General features: G+C 46.7%; 1 protein-coding gene across 1 annotated transcript in view; it reads left to right on the top strand.

Moving 5' to 3' along the window:
• Nucleotides 1–11,595: 11,595 nt before the first annotated feature.
• PINX1 (PIN2 (TERF1) interacting telomerase inhibitor 1) overlaps nt 11,596–23,252 on the top strand; it is a 65,789-nt gene continuing 54,132 nt past the window's right edge. Inside the window, exons 1-5 of the mRNA XM_078594311.1 lie at nt 11,596–11,765; nt 14,324–14,433; nt 15,937–16,029; nt 16,799–16,871; nt 18,687–18,779. Coding sequence (XP_078450437.1) covers nt 11,747–11,765; nt 14,324–14,433; nt 15,937–16,029; nt 16,799–16,871; nt 18,687–18,779 — 388 coding nt within the window. The 5' untranslated portion in view covers nt 11,596–11,746. The remainder of the gene's footprint in view (nt 11,766–14,323; nt 14,434–15,936; nt 16,030–16,798; nt 16,872–18,686; nt 18,780–23,252) is intronic.

The raw sequence follows: 23,252 nt of genomic DNA on the forward strand, positions 1-23,252 counted from the left end.
CACTCACACACAGACACGCCTCACACACACAGACACACAGACACGCCTCACACACACAGACACACTCACGCACAGACACACCGACACACAGACACGCCTCACACACAGACACGCCTCACACACAGACAAACACACACGCACAGATACACACACACAGACACACTCACGCACAGACACACACGCGCTGGCTTGCACGGTAACAGCAGCTGCGGTGAGGCAAAGGTCGCGTGTCTTGGACGAGGTGCCCCTCGACTCTTCCCCAGAAAAGGAGCCCCTCGACTCTTCCCCCTCGACTCTTCCCCTATAAGAGGTGCCCCTCGACTCTTCCCCTACAAGAGGAGCCCCTCGACTCTTCCCCTGTAAGAGGTGCCTCTCGATTCTTCCCCTATAAGAGGAGCCCCTCGACTCTTCCCCTACAAGAGGTGCCCCTCGACTCTTCCCCTATAAGAAGTGTCTCTCGACTCTTCCCCTACAAGTGGTGCCTCTCGACTCTTCCCCTAGAAGAGGTGCCTCTCGACTCTTCCCCTAGAAGAGGTGCCTCTCGATTCTTCCCCTATAAGAGGAGCCCCTCGACTCTTCCCCTAGAAGAGGTGCCCCTCGACTCTTCCCCTACAAGAGGTGCCCCTCGACTCTTCCCCTAGAAGAGGTGCCTCTCGATTCTTCCCCTATAAGAGGAGCCTCTCGACTCTTCCCCTACAAGAGGTGCCTCTCGACTCTTCCCCTGTAAGAGGTGCCCCTCGACTCTTCCCCTACAAGAGGTGCCCCTCGACTCTTCCCCTACAAGAGGTGCCTCTCGACTCTTCCCCTGTAAGAGGTGCCTCTCGATTCTTCCCCTATAAGAGGAGCCCCTCGACTCTTCCCCTACAAGAGGTGCCCCTCGACTCTTCCCCTACAAGAGGTGCCCCTCGACTCTTCCCCTACAAGAGGTGCCCCTCGACTCTTCCCCTACAAGAGGTGCACCTCGACTCTTCCCCTACAAGAGGTGCCCCTCGACTCTTCCCCTACAAGAGGAGCCTCTCGGCTCTTCCCCTACAAGAGGTGCCTCTCGACTCTTCCCCTATAAGAAGTGTCTCTCGACTCTTCCCCTACAAGAGGTGCCCCTCGACTCTTCCCCTACAAGAGGTGCCCCTCGACTCTTCCCCTATAAGAGGTGCCTCTCGGCTCTTCCCCTACAAGAGGTGCCTCTCGATTCTTCCCCTATAAGAGGAGCCCCTCGACTCTTCCCCTACAAGAGGTGCCCCTCGACTCTTCCCCTACAAGAGGTGCCCCTCGACTCTTCCCCTACAAGAGGTGCCTCTCGACTCTTCCCCTATAAGAAGTGTCTCTCGACTCTTCCCCTACAAGAGGTGCCCCTCGACTCTTCCCCTACAAGAGGTGCCCCTCGACTCTTCCCCTATAAGAGGTGCCTCTCGACTCTTCCTCTAGAAGAGGTGCCCCTCGACTCTTCCCTTAGAAGAGGAGCCCCTCGACTCTTCCCCTACAAGAGGAGCCCCTCGACTCTTCACTTGACGCGGCACTCAGCGAGAGCGTCCCTCCGGCCTCTGTTGTGGTCGGCGTGGCCCGAGTGCTCGTGGTCACACTGGGACACGCACGGACCGCATCGTGCCAACACTGCCGCGACTGCTTGCTGCTGCACGTGTTGCGAACGCGGTAGAATTTGGGCGTAGCGTAGAGGAGTAGCAGCTGCAGCAGAAGCAGATTTTTGGGACGAACGCTATGATAGCAACGACGTCTGGCTGTCATTTGCGCGTGTACTGTGTGTGTCTGTGTGTGTCTGTGTGTCTGTGTGTGTGGGGAGCGGTAGTGTAGCGGTTAGCGCGCTGCGCTATGAACCCGGCGACCCGGGTTCGGTTCCCGCTCACGGCCAACATCAGTGACGATTATCTGAACCGGTCCCGGGCATCCACTAGGTCAACTCAGCCTCAAATGAGTACCTGGTGCGGTGTGTAAACATTGCCACTAGGGAGACAAAGGCGGTCGGGCGTGGTGCTGGCCACCCACCCCCTCGTGTACCGTTCCGGCCTTCATAGGTGCTCGCTAACAGCACTTGCCCCTACAGTCTGATAAGGCTATATGGGGGATCTTTGTCTTTATCTTTGGCTTTGTGTGTGCTGGGCGTGGTGTCGACCACCCGCCCAGTCGTGTGCCGTGCCGGCCTTCAAAGATGCTGCTCGCGAACAGCACTTGACCCCAGCGTTCTGTTAAAGGCTACGCGGGGGATCTTTGTATCTATTTCATGCGCCAGTGTATCTGACTGGGTATATGGATGCGTATGCTTTGTGTGTGTGTGGCGGATTGTATCTGCCTGTGTATATGTGTCGAACTGGGTGTAAGTGTGTCTGCCTGAAAATATGTATGTTTGAGTGTATGTACAGCATGTTGAACTTTTTTCGCACCGTACGTAGCCAACCGTGCTAATCAGAGGTGCGGGGGGGGGCTTGTGGGGACCGATCGTGTAGCGGTTATTGCCCTACCAAGGCCGTAGCTATGGAGTCAACATTGGGGGGGGGGGGGGGAAATCTTCCAGGGGGTCTGGGGGTCTCCCCCCCCCCCCCCCCCAGAAAAAATCTAAATTTGAAAACTAATTTGCTGCCTAAAATATAAAAAAAAATTCACTGCGCTACGAACCCAGCTACCCGAGTTCTTATATATTTAATCTATGTTATTTATTTAACTTATACACTTTATATATTTTATTTATATTTAGTAAATGTGTCTCACCTTTCCTATACTTTGCACAGCTATCGTTTTTTTTATTGTTTGCTGTTGTAACTTTCTGACCCGCTCCCTCTGGCCATCCGTTAAAAACAAGCTTCATAGCTCATCGGATTTCTCCAGGATAAATAAAGAATCTGATTCCCGCTCTGACTCATAATATAATTTTTATATATTTAATGGGCCGTACCACCGAAACAAATGGGTTTACTCAGTGTTCTGTTTCGCACAACTGTTGCGGAAAGGTGTTCATCACTGAGTAAAGACAATTCTGAAAATCCCTTTGTTACAGATGTCATTGGGCGACCCAGGTCACTCATGCAAATGGAACTACATGAACTCCTCTACTTACGAGCATTCGACTTACAAAAATTCAGAGATACAAACAAACCTGCCCATATGTCATGTAGCTGTTGCACGAAGACCTAGTGGCGTCTACATCTGCAGAACATGAAGAACCAGTGGCATCTACATCTGCAGAGCGTGAAGAATCAGTGGCATCTACATCTGCAAAATGTGAAGAACCAGTGGCATCTACATTTGCAGAACGTGAAGAACCAGTGGCATCTACATCTGCAGAGCATGAAGAACCAGTGGCATCTACATCTGCAGAGCGTGAAGAACCAGTGGCATCTACATTTGCAGAACGTGAAGAACCAGTGGCATCTACATCTGCAGAGCATGAAGAACCAGTGGCATCTACATCTGCAGAGCGTGAAGAATCAGTGGCATCTACATCTGCAGAATGTGAAGAACCAGTGGCATCTGCAGAACGTGAAGAACCAGTGGCATCTACATCTGCAGAGCATGAAGAACTAGTGGCATCTACATCTGCAGAACATGAAGAACCAGAGGCATCTACATCTGCAGAACATGAAGAACCAGTGGCATCTACATCTGCAGAACATGAAGAACCAGTGGCATCTACATCTACAGAACACGAAGAACCAGTGGCATCTACATCTGCAGAGCATGAAGAACCAGTGGCATCTACATCTGCAGAACACGAAGAACCAGTGGCATCTACATCTGCAGAACGTGAAGAACCAGTGGCATCTACATCTGCAGAGCGTGAAGAACCAGTTGCATCTACATCTGCAGAATGTAAAGAACCAGTGGCATCTACATCTGCAGAACGTGAAGAACCAGTGGCATTTACATCTGCAGAGCATGAAGAACCAGTGGCATCTACATCTACAGAACACGAAGAACCAGTGGCATCTACATCTGCAGAACATGAAGAACCAGTGGCATCTACATCTGCAGAACATGAAGAACCAGTGGCATCTACATCTGCAGAACATGAAGAACCAGTGGCATCTACATCTGCAGAACATGAAGAACCAGTGGCATCTACATCTGCAGAGCATGAAGAACCAGTGGCATCTACAGAACACGAAGAACCAGTGGCATCTACATCTGCAGAGCATGAAGAACCAGTGGCATCTACATATGCAGAACATGAAGAACCAGTGGCATCTACATATGCAGAACATGAAGAACCAGTGGCATCTACAGGAAATTGTACAACTTGTGAAGCCATTCCCCGTGTTTAGTGTACATGCCGTACAACATGTTTGAAATCGACAAGAGTAAAGTTGGACTTACGAACAAATCGACTTACGAACATACTCCTGGAACCTAACTCGTTCGTAAATAGAGGAGCCCCTGTATCCGTGTCTCTTGAGTTATCACCTTGGAAGGGTTACGTGGTGGTGATATTTTTGGAGTGGGTGGGGCTTTCTAATGGGCGTGGCTGCCAATAGCCAATCGCATCCAAGTGGGCGAGGCCGCAGTGTGATCACACAATAAAACGGCCTTCCGACATCTTGGTTCTTTAGGTAAAGTCACGAAGAATGGAAATAATAAAATAAAACATAATAAAATAATTCTCACGACGTTTCGGCCACAACGCAAGCAGCCGTCCTCAGGTGAAGACCAGGTCTGTCGGGGAGACAGCGTCTGAATGAAACGGCACCATGCTTGGAGCGTATATTTAAGCTGGGTTGGAAGGGGGGGAAGGGCGCCTTGACAAAAGCATTTGCATATCAAGATGAATTTAGCATATTTATGGGAAATGCAGGTATGTGATTAGTACTACTTATGCCCGTGCATTATGCAGGACCAGCAGCATCAAAGGGAGGGGATAGGGGTATCATTAATAAAGGGAAGGAGTGTTAATAGTATGTAGCTGCAGTAACTTAAACCACCACGTAAACAACTAAAGTATAAACTACATAGTATCATCAGTATACTAAATATACTCTACAATAAGCTGAGTTACTAACAGTAAGTAATACATTACAGTTCTACGTCGCAAAAAATATAATATGCTTCCATCTAAACTTTATTCTCTTCCGACAGTGAATCATTTCATCAGCATTGATTCAGTGCAAATAAACTCTGGACCGGCTTTGACACCGAGTGTCTCATCAGTAGAGTCAGGCTTGCTTGAATCAATGCTGTTGAACTGCCAGATGTTAAAGGCGAGGGCCCTCTTGAAGATATGGGGTCAAAGTTCGACGCAAAATGGTCTAATACACAACATAATAATCAACGTCGTTTTGGAGCATATAAATAACAATAGATATGCAGACACTATGTCTTATGTCGCTCGACTGAGCTGGGAACGCCTGGGAATTCACCAGGAAGAGCTAGAGTATGTGTATAGTAGTGTATAGTGTAGTAGTGTTTAGTAATGTAGTGCTAGAGTCTGTCGCCAGGGAAAGGGAGGTCCGGACCGCCCTACTCAACACGCTGTCACCGCGACCCCCACCAGGACAAGCGGACTGGGAAACGAACGAACGCACAATATGTCAACTTCATATATATTTTTACTGTACATATTAAATATTAAAGTATTTTCGCAACCCATCGGCCCCACGCTCTTCTGGGAGCTAATGATTATTTTGAGTTGTGCGATATAATAATTAATTCTGTGGCTTCTTGCTTGGCTCCGCACCATTCATTCCAACACTGTTTGACGGAGTTAAAGCCGATGCAATTCATTACAAAAAAGGTGATTAGCATACGTTTTAACATCTAAATTCATGTACACCGTTTTTGAATCAACTTTTTGTCAAACGAATCGCCCGATTTTCAGATAAATGTGTGATATTTATGCATATTTATGATTGGGGGAGCTGTGGTGCAATGGTTAGCACACCTGTTTTTTTTCATGTAAGTTCGACTCTCATCCACGATTGACCACCAGTGGCGAGTGACAGCTGAACCAGTTTTGGGTGCCTGCCCTTGCCCTACCGGCAATAAAAAAATAACTTAGTGAAGTATGGTCAAAACAATCCCCATGACCGACACAACAGACAACAACAGTCATTTGAGATGCGCCCAAAAATATAACAGTAATAACACACATCTTAACCACGTCACCCCAGAATGTGCCTGATTTCGTCAGATCCCGAACGCTAAGGTGGCTTATGCCTGTATAAACCATCCACGAATCAGCGCTGACAGGAATATTAAATATCGTCAAACAAACCCCTCGACCCGCACAACATGGAGAGGCCCTCATTCATCCAACAGTGGCTGCACAAAGCGATCAAAAGTGAAGTAATGGATTATTTTACATGTGATACCGCATTATAATTGATAGTTGCTGGCAAAGAGTGGATGGTTTTTGTAAGTTTTCATGTATTTTTGTGTGTGTTAATTGCGTTCGAAGGAACCTCGTTACGTAATATTGCATAATATTGGATATAAATGCGTGTAGTACTCAAGTCCATACCGCGGGAAGCCAGGTCTGTCAGCAGGGCAGGAACATCTTTCATGAGGGCACTGCTGGTATGGGGCATTCATATCTTCTTATTGATCACACACAAGCACAAATAACAAAAATTCCACTCAGCCGATTACAATTAAAGGTGGCAAACGCTGTTAGCAAGCACTTATTAAGGCTCTGCAATGGCACACGAGGGGGTAGTGTGGCCAGCTAAGGTGCCCGGCCACCTTTGTCTCCCCAGTGCTGAAGATCACACACTCTGCCGGGTTGTATTTTTAATATTGTATTGCAGCATACACATTTTAGGCTGAGTCCACTTACAGAGGAGGTCCAGGTCAGGTGCATATGAACATGCCACTCGTGTTTGTCCGCGGTTGAGAATCGATCGAATACACAGCTTGCAGGGATTTTAGCGTAGTGCACCAACCACTTTGAAATGAGTATGCTTGTGGCTTTGGAATTTGCAGCTTTCTATTGCAACACTCTAGCTCTCGGTATCATGACGCCCCCAGGTAATTTTGCATTGTCTTCCGTGTGTCTCCACTCTGTGTTAAAGGTGGACATTGGAACGAACCAACCAGACACTCATACACTATCCCTCCCACCGAGCATAAGTTTAACCCTTGACTGCACTTCTGACACTTTGCCAAGGGCACCCTCCTCATTTGTTGTTTGTATTTTATGTTTTGGTGTTCACGTCGCTCAACGTGGCTTGATGTTGAAACCTACAAATGACAAAACAGCACTACTAGTCCGAGAATCGATATGAAATGTCATTTTTTTGTAATCTCGTAAAAGCCACTTCAAGAACACAAAATGTTGCAAAAGGATCTACACAGCCCTTTTAAACATCTAATACAGGATGAGGACCTCCTTGTGCTGTGCTGGTCAACGGGGTTGTGTGACCATACTTCACAATACTGATCAGTTGCGGGTCGGTGTAGACCTATACAGACTTAAACCTGCTTAGCTTCCAATATATCACGAGTTCGGGTACATTCTGGGTGATTTAATCAATGACTTGCATGCTAGAACGATTATTAACCTTCATTTAAACCGTGTGAAAGTGAATTTATACTCAGTCTCTTTGTCAAAGGAGACCTGGGCGGAAGGCCAATTTTTGTTATGTTTTTGGTGTGTACAGGGCTGCAAAGAAACTTGCTGCCAAATGCAAAAAGCAGCGTTCTGAGGCGTAGAGACAGAGAGACTGGCAAAGACCGGGGAAAACTGCCTGGGGCCAGTGGGAGGAGCATGGGGTGGGGGGGAGACGGGCGGGCTTGTCACCTTGAATATATTCAGCAGCATCATTGTCACTATCAGCATTATGACTAACACCATCATTGCCATTGTCGTCGTTTTTTGTCTTTTGTTTAACACAATTACCGTCATTGTCATCCTTGTCACCGTAATCATCACTCTGGTCATTGTCGCCGTCATGGTGTTTGTATGCCATCTTGATCGTCATCATTATCGTCATCAGCAGCAGTATTATGTTATCTTAAGCATTATTATTAATACTATGTATCTTAAACCATTATTATGACCATTGTTACCATCACCATTATCACTATCTCCATCATTATCACACGTCATAGAGTATTTATTATTTCCATAATAATTGTAATTATCGTCATAATAAAATGTCATAATCTTTATCATTGTCATCGCTATAATTGCCATTCACCCTCATAATTGTATTCGACATCATAACCATCAGCACAGTCACCATAATTTTATAAATTGTTACCGTCATCGTTAAGTATACCCCATCATAATCGTCATCACCATCTCCTTCAGGACCATCATCGTTATCATGATTATTGTATCATCACGATCGTCAGTTCACTATCATCATCAATCCCATACTGGCAGATGTATTTGGGCTGAATATGTTTTTACTCATGACACAGTCAATCTTAAATCAACGTTTCATACATTTTTACCTCCTGGAGAGAATGAATAACGATATGATCTGCTGTTGTCCATCATGCATTCTGCTACAGCTCTCACCCGATTTATCTGAGGAAATGCTGCAATCCCCATCTCTTAATTGTCAATGGTATTAAATATTTGGCCAGCAATGTTTGGCTCAACTAAAACAATTTAAATGGGGGCTGAGTCAGTAGGAAGGGGCAGGAGGGGTCGGCAACCTTTCAAATAAGAAGACGTTTTTTTTGTCTTTGACCAAAATAGTTCGAGAGCCGCATCACACGCAGAGAGAGAGAGCCACTTGGACACAAACACGGCAGGTATACAGCAGATGACGAACACATTCTGACTTAAACACAATAGGTGATGGAATAAACTTTTTCTTTTTTTCGATTTAAAGCTTTCGTCACTGCAGGGATTCATCTTCTTGGTTCTTTCGGTAAAGTCACGTAGAAGGGAAATAATAGCCCTGTTCTTCACCTGAGGAATAAACTTTGTCTGTTTAGTTGTTGTCCCCCTTCGTTACGCTTTATCAATATAATTGGACTGTGCATCTTGTTGTCACCAAGACATTCAAGTGACCCATTGTCATATTTAATACATTGCTTATGACCTTTACGTTAAGTTACGTTTAAGATTTGAGGTTTTTTTTCTGTCTTCAAGCCGAAGAGCCACCGCATGCGGCTCTGGAGCCGCAGGTTTGCCTTCCCCTGGGCTATGGGGTGATGTTACAGTGCACAGGGCACGCTCTGATATCTCACGCCGCAATGTTCCAGTGTAAAGATGCGTGATTAAACCAAAATCGCAGTATGTTCCTGCTCAAGTGAGCATCAAGGCAGCGCGCAACCCCTGGCCACGTACAGCACTGGTGACACGATTCTCTCTCCACTGGGTCTTCATTAGATAATGTACAAATGCAAGATTACAAGATTACAATCATTCGAAATTACTTGATTGCCTTGAAACGCCACCTGAATGGAAAGGTGACCAAATGTGTTATTTTTACGAGCACCAATTCTGCTCCATCTCAGAACCATTGCACTTTGTCCAGAACTACTCTAAGCAGAATCACAATTGAAAATGTTTCCTCATAAACGTATATTGGCATCTGGCTGGATTGCCATCTCAACTTCAAACCTCGGGGAATTCATTATATTATTGACATTGATTCACGTCTGTGCAACATTTTCGATTGCTCATGTGACAGTTGTCACTGCTTTGATTTCTATTTGATTCCATTGCTGAACTTTATTGTAATTTTTTTTGTTTTTTGCACTCTGGTGACACAGGTCACTCTTGCAAATGAGATGATCTGGTCTGTCTAGTTATCGTCCTGTTAAACAGATGCACTTGCAACTTGAGAGGTGTAAATTCCACGTCCCTATGTCGGGGGACAGGTTTCTCCAATGGAAAGCCATCGATTATTTTATGAAAACTCATCTTATCGATTCCGGAGGGAGTGATCGGCTGTGTCAACCATGCCAGACGGTTTGGCATGGTGACCAAGGTTAAAGTGCTTGTCTGCTGTTGATGTGGTTTCTATCCACAAGGGGGCAGCATCGCTCTGTTAGGCCGAGGTGAAACGCTTTAAATTCCCAGCACCTTGACACATCCAAGTAGTCTTAGTTAATAACTGAAATAGAGACATCCATGAGCTTCTCAAAATTCAAAGTGCTGTACATGTGCCAATGTCTGGAGCAAATGCACACTTCATATTTTGGGTGAAATTAATTCAGCCCAGGACTCTCCTGCCTCAATTGACTTTTATTAGAATAATTATCGTCTGCTTGTCTTGCTCTGGGCAAGCCACAGCCGCAGCAGCAGCAGCAGTGTGGAGCTGGTAAGGCCCTGAGACCAACATGAAGTCCAGCCAGGGGGCACTGTTCGACGTCGTGTGCGATTGACAAGACTCATCACTATTAATCCCGCGATGACAGTCCAAACACCGTTCAGCAAAGATAACACACTCCTCTGACATGAAGAAGGGCCATCACCCGAAACGTCGCCAATTGTTTCCTCTTAAGGCCACACCGGTATCGACGGAGGTGTCGAGTCAGTGTGTGTTAGGGGCCGTCCATAAATGACGTCACGCACCTAGGGGGGGGTCAGATATTTGTGACGATGTGTGACGAGGGGGGGGGGGTTGAGAAATGTGACGTCACTTTTATTAATTTAAATTTTTTACCGACGTGACTTTACCGAAAAAACCTAAGAGTATGAATCCTTGCAGTCACGAAAGCTTAAAATCTAGAATTTAAATATAGAGTTGTTATAACACTAATTGGTATAACACTCCTACAACATCAGAATGCAGCGCCACATTAAATACGCACTACAATGACAATAGTTTAAAGCGATTTGAAGCATGTTTTATTTTCAAAATGAAAATATTGTTTTTTGGGGGGGGGGGCAGAGCTTTGTGACGTCATATTTGAAGGGGGGTCTGACTTTTAGTGACGCCGTGTGACGAGGGGGGGGGGGTCAAAAATCGTCCAAAATCGCGTGACGTTATTTATGGACGGCCCCTGTTGGTCGCGAAAGCCTCCGTGTTAACCTATTGATGCTTGTTACACCACATGCCCACGCCAACCCCCCCCTCCCCGCATCGCACAACACAGACGATTGCTTGTGTTGCGATCGAAACGTCGTGATCTATTATTTTCTATTTAGGGGCAGTCCATAAATGACGTCACGCGATTTCGGACGATTTTTGACCCCCCCCCCTCGTCCTCGTCACACGGCGTCACAAAAAGTCAAACCCCCCCTCAAATATGACGTCACAAAGCTCTGCCCCCCCCCCCCCCCAAAAAAACATGCTTCAAATCTCTTTAAACTATTGTCATTGTAGTGCGTATTTAATGTGCCGCTGCACTCTGATGTTGTAGGAGAAAACATTTATTAAAAAGTATATTTAATTAAGTAGAACGTGTTTATATTAATTTAAAGTTACGCATTTTGATGTGACGTCACATTTCTCAAACCCCCCTCCTCGTCACAAATGTCTGACCCCCCCCCCCTAGGTGCGTGACGTCATTTATGGACGGCCCCATAGATTTACATGACTTGACCGAAAGACCCAAGGAGTTAGGCGACCATCGTCGACTCCGCGACGCATCCACGCGGTTTGCCAACAGGGCCGCCCGTCGTTGCCGTGACGACGCAACGCGCTTCCGGTTTACACAGGAAGTGACGTCACGTCGCCCCACCCCCTTCCACCCATTGCCCCGCCTTAGTCCGCCGGCTGCTCTGTGACCAACACGCCGCTTGCCTTCGCCCGGATTCGAACTCGGCGCTTCGTGGTGCCGCCCGTTGGATTCCGGCAGCTGCGGGAGAAAGCCGCCGCCGCGGGTGACGAAGGCAAAGATGTCAATGCTCGCCGAGCGTAAGTTGTGGGGTGGGTGGTGGGCGTTTGTCGTGGTGGCAAGCGAGGAGTGCAACGTGCTGCACGTGCTCGCGGCCCTCCTCCCCCCCCCCCCCCAAAAAGAAGGCCTCGGCTGGGCCCTCGTTGCTGGAGGCCACAGACGGTGGGGTCAGATCGGTGGTTGTTGACGCGTTGGTGGAGGTGGGGGGGGGGCGAGAGACTTGAGACAACTTTCCTGTTGCTTGAACTGCCGCACCGGAAGATCGGACCGGCGACCTCTGGGTTACAAGTGCAGTGTGATAACCATGAAAACTAAACTTTTATTTATGTTACCAGGTAAGGCCCACTGAGTTATACAGCTCTTTGTCAGAAGCGACGTGGCCACAAATAATAGTTCAACTTAGTGGCTAAGGGACCGTCCATAAATTGCGTCACGCACCTAGGGGGGGGGGGGGGGTCAGACATGTGTGACGAGGGGGGGGGGTGAGAAATGTGACGTCTCATCAAAATGAGCAACTTTAACTAAATATAGACAACACGTTCTACTTAATGAAACAGACTTTTTAATAAATGTTTTCTTCTACAACATCAGAGTGCAGCGCCACATTAAATACGCACTACAATGACAATAGTTTAAAGCGATTTCAAGCACGTGTTACTTTCAAAATGGAAATATGGTTTTGTGGGGGGGGCAGAGCTTTGTGACGTCATATTTGAGGGGGGGTCTGACTTTTTGTGACGCCGTGTGATGAGGGGGGGGGGGTCAAAAATCGTCCAAAATCGCGTGACGTCATTTATGGACGGCCCATTATGTGGAAATGTATAGCAGCCAAATACTCTAAACGCATGCTTATTAAGTGTGGAGGGAAAAACTGGAGGACCCGGAGAAGAATCCACACTGCCACGAAGAGCGACACTGCAAACTCCAACTATACAGCTGACGTCAGGGTCGGGATCGAACCCATGACTTGTATACCAGGCGAAATAGCTAATATCTAACCACCGCGGCACCGTTACAGCAAGGGGGCATCGGTCATATGGTGGAAGTACTTTCCAGGCAATGGGAAGGTGGAATGTTTTACCTCTGGCTCCGGGATGCAGAGAAATAGATAAAGCTGATGCCTCCTCGTCTCGCTTCTGAGCGGTGCCCTTTAACGCTGAAGCCGAATAATGATAAGGGTTCATCTTCTTGGTTCTTTCGGTAAAAGTCACGTAGAAGGGAAATAATATTATTATGTTTTATTTGTATTATTTTATTATTTCCCTTCTACGTGACTTTACCGAAAGAACCAAGAAGATGAATCCCAGCAGTCACGAAAGCTTTAAATCTAAAAATGATAAGGGTGCCAAGTGTGTCGGTTGTTAACGATGAACCCCAAGAGTTCTTAGTGTTTGTGACCACGAGTCGTGCGTCAACATTCAACAACAACCGTAGTCCTAAAGAGTCCTAAGGGTGTCTTAGTCTGGCCCAATGTATCTCGAACATTAACACTGTACTATTAACATTCCTAAGGGTGCCTTTGGCTGTGAACTTTTGGCATTAACATTGAACCCAATAACATAACGGTGCCTTAATCTGTCACTTAGCCTCGGGCATTAAAACTGATCCCAAAAGATAACCTAGAAATTATCTCTTAATCTCTAGCAATTAACCCCAAGGATCCTAAAGGTGTCCAGCTATATTTGCGATTTCGAGCATGCACATTGAACACGGATTCTAAATGTACCCTTGTCTTGGACTCTGGTATTTAACATTTCATCCTGAGAATCGTATCGCAAGCACACCGAGTTTGCGCTCTCGGAGTTATGTAACGTGATGAAGTTTCCATTTGGAACCCGCAGCAGTGCACTACCCCGTGTCGGACAACTTCTCAAAAAGATGTCAAAGCCTGAACTCTGAAATCCCTTCAAGTGACCACTGGTCCACTCTGTAAAGGGCAGCAGGTATCCACCTACCCAGCTCGAGAGAGTAATGCTGGTCGCATGCAAGTAAAACCAATATTTGTAATTCTCAGACCTGAAATGTAGCCAAATTTAACTGCAGACCTCAATTTAATGGCATGTTTTTTTGTATGCAGACATTGGTAACCTAGCTTGCACCAGCAACTTCATGCTACACTTGAGAATCTGGTTAATAACGGGCTGTTGTTTGGATTGAACCCCAGGATCTCAGTGCTACCAACTCAGCACGCTGACCTCTGAACCAGCTGGCCCCCTCCAGTGGCACACATTTAAATGCCCTGTTCATTTCTGGGTTTTACTCCTTCATGCTGTAAATAAAAAAAAACGGGGGGTGTTCCATTGCTGTGCGAGAGTTCCGAATGGATTCTTTGTCTCGTGACATGATGCCTGTAGCTAAAACCGGAATAAATCGATTCTTGAATTAAATGAGCAGCCTGAATTGCAACAAATCTAATCGCTAGGTCCGGGTGAGGGTGTGACATGTAACGCCATGCCTACTGGTCTGAGCTTACCCACTATGGAATTGTTATTTCCCCACCTTACTCATGCATTGACCTAGAGCAGAGTCATTGACGTTTGTCATTGTTGTTGTCGTCCTTGTCATTGTACCTGTGCAGCACGCAGGAAGCAGAAGTGGTCGGTGGACCCCAGGAACACCGCGTGGGTCAATGACAACAGCAAATTCGGGAAGAAGATGCTGGAGAAGATGGGATGGAGTTCAGGCAAGGCAAGTGGGGTTTTGTGGGCTGGAAGGGGCATGGAGGCTCAGGGGTACCTTGGTGGTGAGATGAATACTACCTCTCCTGGTATACAGCGGGTCGTCGGTCCGATCTCGACGCCGACACCTGTATACAGGTAGTCCCCGACTTACGATGGTCCGACTTACGATATTTCGATTTTACGATGGCGATAGCGATATGACAAAATTGTAAAATATTTTACATTTCGCGCGGCAGGCAAACGCAGCAGCGTACGAGGTACGATACTGTATGTTGGGACGCTGCCGGTATGTACTGTACGCATATAGTTTATACAGTACGGGACTGTAAATTGCTCTGTTTTGCTAAATTATCACAATTCTTTAAGACTCCTGGGTAGGCTAGGCCATTTTCGACTCACGATATTTTCGACTTACGATGGGATCATCGTAAAGCATCTCCATCGTAAGTCTGTGACTACCTGTATTTGGAGTTTGCATGATCTCCCAGTGGTCATGTGGATTTTTCTCCGGGCCCTCCCGATTTTTCTCTCCACATTTAGAAACATGCGTTTAGAGTATTTGGCTGCTATAAATTTCCACATGATGAGCTATAATTTGTAGTCGGGTCACTTCTGAAAAATAGCTGTATAGCACAATAGGCCATATCTGGTAAATAAAAAAATCGTTAGGGGCAAAGTTTCCCAACCATCGGCGATTGTTACATGTAGAGTCTGGACTCACCGGTTATTCATGTAATCAGTTAATCCACCTTTTATCGGTTCGATTACTGGACTAATCGGAGGACACGGCAGTCGGAAATAAAAAGTCTCGCGTCTGTTCCTGTGTGTGCCGCTAATCGGGAGGTTAGGCTTGATGAAGCCTTTGTTATCATTATTCTTATAGGGGCCCGACTTATTGACCACGAAAAAAGTAGTGGATTAAAAAAATATAGCCAAAAAATAAACTCTATTTCAGCATATTCTTAGGTTTTTTCGGTAAAGTCACGTAGGTAAAAACATTAAAAAGTAAAATAAAATAAAAATCACGACGTTTCGGAGGCAACACAAGCTTCCGTCTTCAGGTGGTACCGTCACAGCCACGACAGCTATATCAAGTAAATGAGAGATTGCAGGAGCTACCACTCCGTTTATATAATGGTTGGAGTGTTAGCTCCTGCAATCTCTCATTTACTTGATACAGCTGTCGTGGCTGTGACGGTACCACCTGAAGACAGAAGCTTGTGTTGCCTCCGAAACGTCGTGATTTTTATTTTATTTTACTTTTTAATGTTTTTACCTACGTGACTTTACCGAAAAAACCTAAGAATATGAATCATTGCAGTCACGAAAGCTTCAAATCTAGAATCTATTTCAGCAATTGTCCCAGCTACAGTTACTTACGAACTTCCTCCAGTGCGTTGTGGTTGTGCGCTTTTGCCTAAATGTCAGCAGATGGCGCTGATGTCACTTGGTAGTGGAAGACCAGTTGCTCAGTGTTGTGTCTCTCTGTCTCTCATTGATGTTCATGAAGGGCCTTGGGGCAAATGAGCAAGGTTCCACCAACCACATCAAAGTGAACGTGAAGAACAACAACCTAGGGGTGGGAGCCGCCGTTAACCAAGAGGTGGGTGGGAACACAAGAGGTAACCACACAACTCGGTAGTACTAGTGCCATGTCATCACCAGCCATGATCCATCCACTGCTAGATGAAGGCCTCCGCAAGGTGTTGCCATCTCAAACGTTCTCGTGATACAGCAATCCATCTAGCCGCTTGTAAGACGTCCACTCGGGCATGTTCCCTCCTTTGTTTGTCACTCCGTCGTTCGTCTTGACCCCCGCCATCATCCCTTGCAATGACATCTCTTGGCCAACCCCAATTTTCTTAACAGTCACTGCGATGCCTCTAACTTGCGTATATTATAATGCACTAGTTCCTCTTCCTGTCTCGGTGTAATTCCTATTTTTGTTTGCTCATTAGCATGGTCATCAATTGCATAATCGTTGTGATCATCACTGTCATCACCGTCATTTTTAACATCATGATTATATTGTCATTACTAATCGGCGACGTCATCAACATTGCTTTGAAAGTCATTGGTACAGTCACTGTCATCATCATATTCATCATCAGGGTCACCAACATGAACATTGCCATCACAGTCGTATTGTCCTCTCCAGCCTTGATCATGATCATCATCATCCATGATCAGTCCGATGCTGAATGAAGGCCTCCCCAAGCCATCATCTCTCATGGCCCTGTGATATCACAATCTAGTGCCTACACACAAGCTGATTTCATCACTCTATCTCTGTAGTGGACGTACTTGGGCTACCACATCCAACTGTCTATGCGGTTAAAAGGGAGGTGGTGTTTGTGTCCATGCTTTTGCAGGACAAGTGGATCGCGCACCAGGACGACTTCAATCAGCTTCTGGCCGATCTCAATGACCAGCACGGGCAGCAAGGTAAAGTTGCATCACCAAGTCACCCGCTCCACCCCTAACACTCACTTCCTGGGGGAAGTGCTGTCACTATGAGAAATGAAAGGCCTCCAGAATCGGAATGATGGGCGAGCAGTTTGTGGGTGAAGCACATTTGCTAAATAGTTACTAACCCTAACTAACCATTGAGCCAAACATTCACTCCCGCGAAAGAAGTTCAACATTCATACAATTAGCCCTAGTCCTGACAAACTAGCCACCCAAACACTTGTACTAGCTTTACTCCCTAGTCTTAATCAATTAACCAACCGGCCATTACTACTCGCCCTGCTAATTCTAACTAACTCGCCAAACAGCCACTACTACTAGCCATCCCAATGTTCCTATCCTTACCCCTAAGCTGCCACAAATATTATATATTTACCCATAACTAGCCACAATACGACCTCTGTAGTATTTTATCAAGCTCCCTTTTCACTTTCGTGTTCGCTTTTCAGCTTTGGTGTCCAATACGTCTTGTGATGTCGTGCTGCCTCCTATAGCATTGACCTGGCATATTTGTAGGTGATGGAGATGTTGGAACTCTTTCGCAAAAGGAGCACTTGTCAAAGATCCAAATTTGAACCATCATGACTTAAAGCTTTCGTGACTGCAGGAATTCATATTCTTGGGTCTTGCGGTAAAGTCACATACAATAGGTTCAAAGAAAAGAACAAAAAAATACAAAAAAGACAACCGCTTGTGTTGCGATTGAAACGTCGAAGTTTTTTGCTATTTTTGGTTATTTTCCTTGAACCTAACTACGTGACTTTAACGAAAGACCCAAGAATATTTGACCCATCATACTATACATCATACTATATGATTTTATAATAAGTTTTGCTGCCTGGCTGGCGTGCGGGCAAGATGGTGATGTCACCGTGCACATCTGCGTGATAACGTCACCCATATCTCGCAGTGTTAAGCCGTTCGTGTTGTCCCGCTGACGTCCGCCGCTCCCCCACCCACCATCCACCCCTGATGTATATCCCGAGCAAATGCGTGGACAGTGCTAGTTATCCTTTAAACAAATGTAAAGGCAGCTGGGCAGTTCAGGTGCTAATACTGTGTCAGAGGCACTGAGCAAGCAGCTTTGAAATCCTGGTTTCGAATCCGTGTATCAGCCATCCGTGATTCAACCACGTTCTCAAGTGTAGTTCGTTAATGTTGGCTGTGGCTGGGAATCAAACTCTTGATCGGTTGGATCTGTAGCGCAGGACACTAACCACTGCCCTGCCGCTCAACCTGTCAGGTCCCAAAGTGGAGAGATTTCCTTTCGGAACGATTGAAGCGAGCTGTGCATCACCTCCTGTCAGGGAGCAGCTTCAGACTATGACATTGGATATCTACTTCTGAGGTTACGTCACCAGCCTCTTGTCCACACAAGGTGGTGCACTCTGTTACCGCACATGCCCTGCAAAAGAAGCGCTCGCCCCCACGTCAATCACGCAGAGCTTTTCTGCGAGACGCGGATCGTACGCGCTGCGAGCAAGCCCACTTATTGAGTAAGCGGACTTAGTTTTGTCACGAAAACAATTACGCAACCTTTATTATTATTTTTCTTAGCACGTTATATTTTTGTTTTGCTCAAATTAACCAGCTTGTGAAGCCACGTTTGGGCACAGCCATTAACGGGCATTTTTTTTCCTCCACCGTCCATTGTATGCGGTGCCCCCACAAACCGCGCGGCACGGCCACCGATTGTTGCGGGACCGAGCTAGCCTTCGCCCGGCTGCACAATGGCCCATTGTGTCGCAGCCATTAAATTGAGCCACGTCTCGGGGACGTGTTTCATTTCAGAGGCCACGGAACAAGTGCAGAAAGCCGCCTTCAGCCTGGAGGAGAAGTCAAAGCGATCCCGAAAGCGCGTGCATTACGTGAAGTTTGCGAAAGGTGGGTTTGTCTCTCGCTCGCTGTCTCACTCGCTCGCTGTCGGCACACCTGTGGCGGAGATGTATTCAATAGAGGATTTGCTTTTTTTTTTGCGTGTTGCCCGTTGACTTCCTGTTGTGCTGACTGTGTCCATGAAGGAGACTTTGCAGTGGGCTTAGCTTCGATTTCCACTTCAGCGAGGCAGGCGTGGTCCCTGGGGGGGTGGGCAGGGGGCGTCGAGGATTCTTGCCTGAACCGCCGAATGCACGCGCGTACAACACGCACGCACAACACGTACGCATATGTACAAGTATACATTCTGACACATACGTTCGTGCGCGGACGAGTACATTCACGTCTACGTTCATACGCGTATACATTCATTCGCAAATATATTATTACACGTATGTATTCATACATTTTAAAGGTACGTAAGCCTACTCCTGCTTTGTCCCATACGAAGCCAAACATTCACTTGTTAAATTTGTCAACATCCCAGTCTTGAAACTCAGAGCCTTTCATCAATGAACACAGGATATTATCACGATTTAAAAGTGTAAGGGTAATAAATTAATAAAGGCGTTTAATGCATGTGACCACCGAGTGACAGGAAGATGAAATCGCGACAATTTCCAAGTATACAACTTATTAATATGTTATCGCTAACAAATATGAACTACTTTAGGGTATAAAAGGAGCGAAGGGGTGGTCAGGGCAGGGGAACACGGCAGAGAAGAGAGCGACACTGCGGCACAGCCAGGGATGAAGCAACCGGGCCAAGCACCACCACCAACAACAATTACGACAACAACCACAACAATTATTACAACAACAACCACAACGAGTCCGGGAATGCACCGTGTGCAGCTGAAAACATGACCGCAGTGAAATACGCCTGCTGTTAGTGTGCTAATGACAGCTGCATAATAGCACGATTCTAGTTTTTGTTCAATTAACATTTGTTACGAATGAAGCTAATTATGTCAGTGTTTGGAAGTCACGCTCCTTAAATAATAATTTTCCAAACATTGCAATGTAAGTCCCTCCTGAAAGATAATCTTGGGACTCTGAAAATAAGGCTTTCATGGATAGATAAATAAATGGTTGTTCGTTATTTTGTATAGTTGTGTAAATATATAATAAATATTTCAAACCTATAACATGCCGTAGAGTTTTGATCGAGGGAAAATGACTCATAGGCGTGTGGAACCACAGACAAGCAGGAAGGCAGCCACGCGATGAGCCGGCGCCAACAATCGCCCAAACTCTGCGGTCCTCTATATATTAAGATGTGATCAGCCAATGAATGTTTACATGTGGGAGGAGACCGGAGCAATTGGTATTTGTCATAATTTGCAATGTCTTGTATATATCATTATCATGCTTGGGTGGGAGTGTGACACATTGATAACACTTGTGCCTCTCACAGCCGGCAACTCGGTCGCCTTTCTATGTGGAGGTTGTGTGTCCTCCTTCTGTTCTGCATGGCTTTCCTCGGGGTTCTCCAGTTTCCTCCCATTGCTTAACAAATATAAAACCGTCCAATGTAATTGGTATTGACAAAAACATCCAATGCTAATTTCACTGCACATTACTCAATTGAGATTGCACATAGTAACATCCCCCACTACTGCTGGCAGGGCTCTCCTGAAACAGTCTTGAGACTCGACGAGGCTTTTCCTTGGTTAACGAGCATAATAATGTATGAGGTTGACAATATATGAAGAGACAATCTTCTGCCCCACGACAATTTGTAAACATGTAACGCCTTGACATTTTTAAGTCCGCGAATATGCAATGGATTTGTATTCTGTGCCGTAATCTTTCCAACTACAATGTGGGTGGAGGGGCAGGGAGGGGGCAATTCGCCACCATGGACAGAATTAAATTTGGCTGAATAAGCTCTTATCAGCCCTGCGCCCACCACTGCCGCCACTACCGCCAAACGCCCTGGCTTGTCTCTCCCATCACCCTCCCCCTCCAGAATCGCTGAAGTCATCCTATGTAAAGGATCGTTTCCTTGACCTGTCATGGCTTTTGTAAATCCACATTGGAGTTTCCCACTCCAAAGCGCTATAAAAAGGGCCGGGCGTCAGCCTCTTGGCAGCGGTGGCGGCGGCCCGCTTCACAAATGGCGGGGGGGGGGGGCGTGGAGGTTTGGGACAAGAGAAACGATCGTTCGCCTGCCTTGGCTGGTGATGATGGAATATGTATATTTGTGGTGTGTGAGGTGGTTACCGGTAGTGCAACGGTTAGCTCGCCACGCCACGAACACGCGGACCGGAGTTCCATTGCCGTTCAAGGCCAATACCAGTGACGATTAGCTAAAATGGGCCTGGGCCTCACCTAGGTCTAGGTCGACTCGGCCTCAACTGAATACTTTGTGTGGTGTCTAAACATTTCCACTAGGGATACAAAGGCGGCCGGGTGTGGTGCTAGCCACCCCACCCCCCTCATGTGCCGTGCCGGCCTTCATTGGTGCTTGCGAACGGCACTTGCCCCAACAGCTTGTGAAGGCTATATGGGGGATCTTTGTCTTTTGTGAGGTGCTTACTAACAGCAGTTGCGTAAAAAGTCTGTTAAGGATAGCAGGGTAGCTTTGTGTTGTGTATGTGGCGTGCATGGGCAAAGTGCTGGTGTAGAGATTAGCGCACTGCTACAAACACGAGTTCGATTCCCAGCCATGTCTGACGTTAATAGTAATAATGTGAACCCATACTGGGTCTCTCGTCAGCCAAGACAGCCTTAAATGAATTTCCTGGTACGATTTGTAACATCAGCACTGGCCAGGCATGGTGCTGTTGCCACAGGAACCTCCCTTTCGCCGTGTCAACCTTAATAGGCGCTCGCTGACCGCACTTGCATCAACTGTCTGTTAAAGGCTTTATGTTAAAGGCTTTATGTGGTGAGGGAGGCAGGTGGCAGGAGCCAGGAAAGAGCCGCAGTGGTCTTGGATCGGGGCAGAGGTCTGATTGTAGTATCGCTACGATCAGGGTGGCCTGGGCTGGGCAGGCATGTGGTCGTGTAGTACATTTACAAACTCGCCTATAAAAGCATGCGCAGTGACTTGAGAAAGTGAACCGCGTGGCGCTCCCTCCCTCCGGTACTCGCCCCACCGCTCCTCTCTCCCCCACCACCTCCGCTCCAACCGCTCCCAGTCGCTGAGCGCTGACAATGGGAGTGGCGCCGAAAGTTACTAATTCTGGGAAGCGGCAGAGACGGCGGTGGGTGTGTTGTGCTTGGCGGCGCTTGCCTCGGGTAGCTCTCCTCCCCTCGTGCCCCCCCCTCCCTCCCACGGGGCCACTGGCGCGACACTCAACTCCCAGCGGGGGGGGACCGCTATACAGAAACAATTAATTAACAAATTACGAGCGTGTGCCATGGCTGTCACCGAATCGTCCCGTGGGTCTTTTTTTTTGCTGAAGTGACCTTTATGATTTTAAAACCAGGTAAGAGTCCACTGAGCGGTATGGATTAATGCAGTGAATGGCTCGTTTAGCAAATTAGAGGCCTCATTTACTGAAAAGTCAGTGAGGCTTGGGGAGTACAAATTTATAGAAGGGAGGTTGGTGCTCAGTACTAACGAGTGTCAGCCAATTTGTACTTAATTTTTATTTCGTGAATAGCTTAGATTCCCTATGCTTTGCACTCCTGTGAGGTTTTGCGTTGTCTGTTGTTTTAACTTTCTGACCCACCCCTACTGGACTTGTGAAAAAGAGCCTCAAAGCTCACCAGATTTTTCCGGTCTAAATAAATATTCTGATTCGGACTAATGAGTGGCAGCGAAAGGAGGAGGGTACATTCCCGAGGAGCGGACGTACACCGTGGAGATGGAGCGTTGAAATCTGTTCTTGTAGGAGCTACATGGTTATTGCAACGCTTGAGTGAAAGGCTCGTCGACAACTCGGGGAGGGAGGCCTAAATCCAGCAGCGCATTAGCGGTGGCACTTCCCGTGGTGCAGTTTTGTGGCGACATTGTTTTGCCTGTTAATGTAAATGGATGACTTTGAATGCATGGTTTGTTTGATGCACAAAACTGCTCACATGTCAATTCAAAATGTGTTCATTCACCAACCTTTTCCAAATGGCCTCGTTTTCTCAGGGCCCCACAGTGTAAAGTGCAGTCTCCAGCGATGAGACGAAAGTCAATCTCGCCACTGCCACGAACCTACATCATCCACCAACCCTTGCCTCCAAAGCAATGGAACACCAACTTTCTGTTTAACATTGTTGCCGTAGTGTAAAAACTATTTTTTGTTTATTGTTAATTAGCTATTTCTAAATAATATTTGACTAACTGTACCAGACTCTAACCATTTTATGTAAACATATATTCCAGCCATCGTGAGTCCACCAATGGGTAAAGGCCTTCCCAGACTATGGGGGGTGGGGGTTTGACTTGTCTTTATCATGCTAGCCAGTGCAGGTTGGTTGAAGATGTAGATTGCAGGGACGGTTCTCATATTATTCACCACTGATGTTGGTTAGCCATGA

Source organism: Lampetra planeri, chromosome 5 (genome assembly GCF_965212315.1).
Source record: "Lampetra planeri chromosome 5, kcLamPlan1.2.h2, whole genome shotgun sequence".
NCBI classification, from domain to species: domain Eukaryota; kingdom Metazoa; phylum Chordata; class Hyperoartia; order Petromyzontiformes; family Petromyzontidae; genus Lampetra; species Lampetra planeri.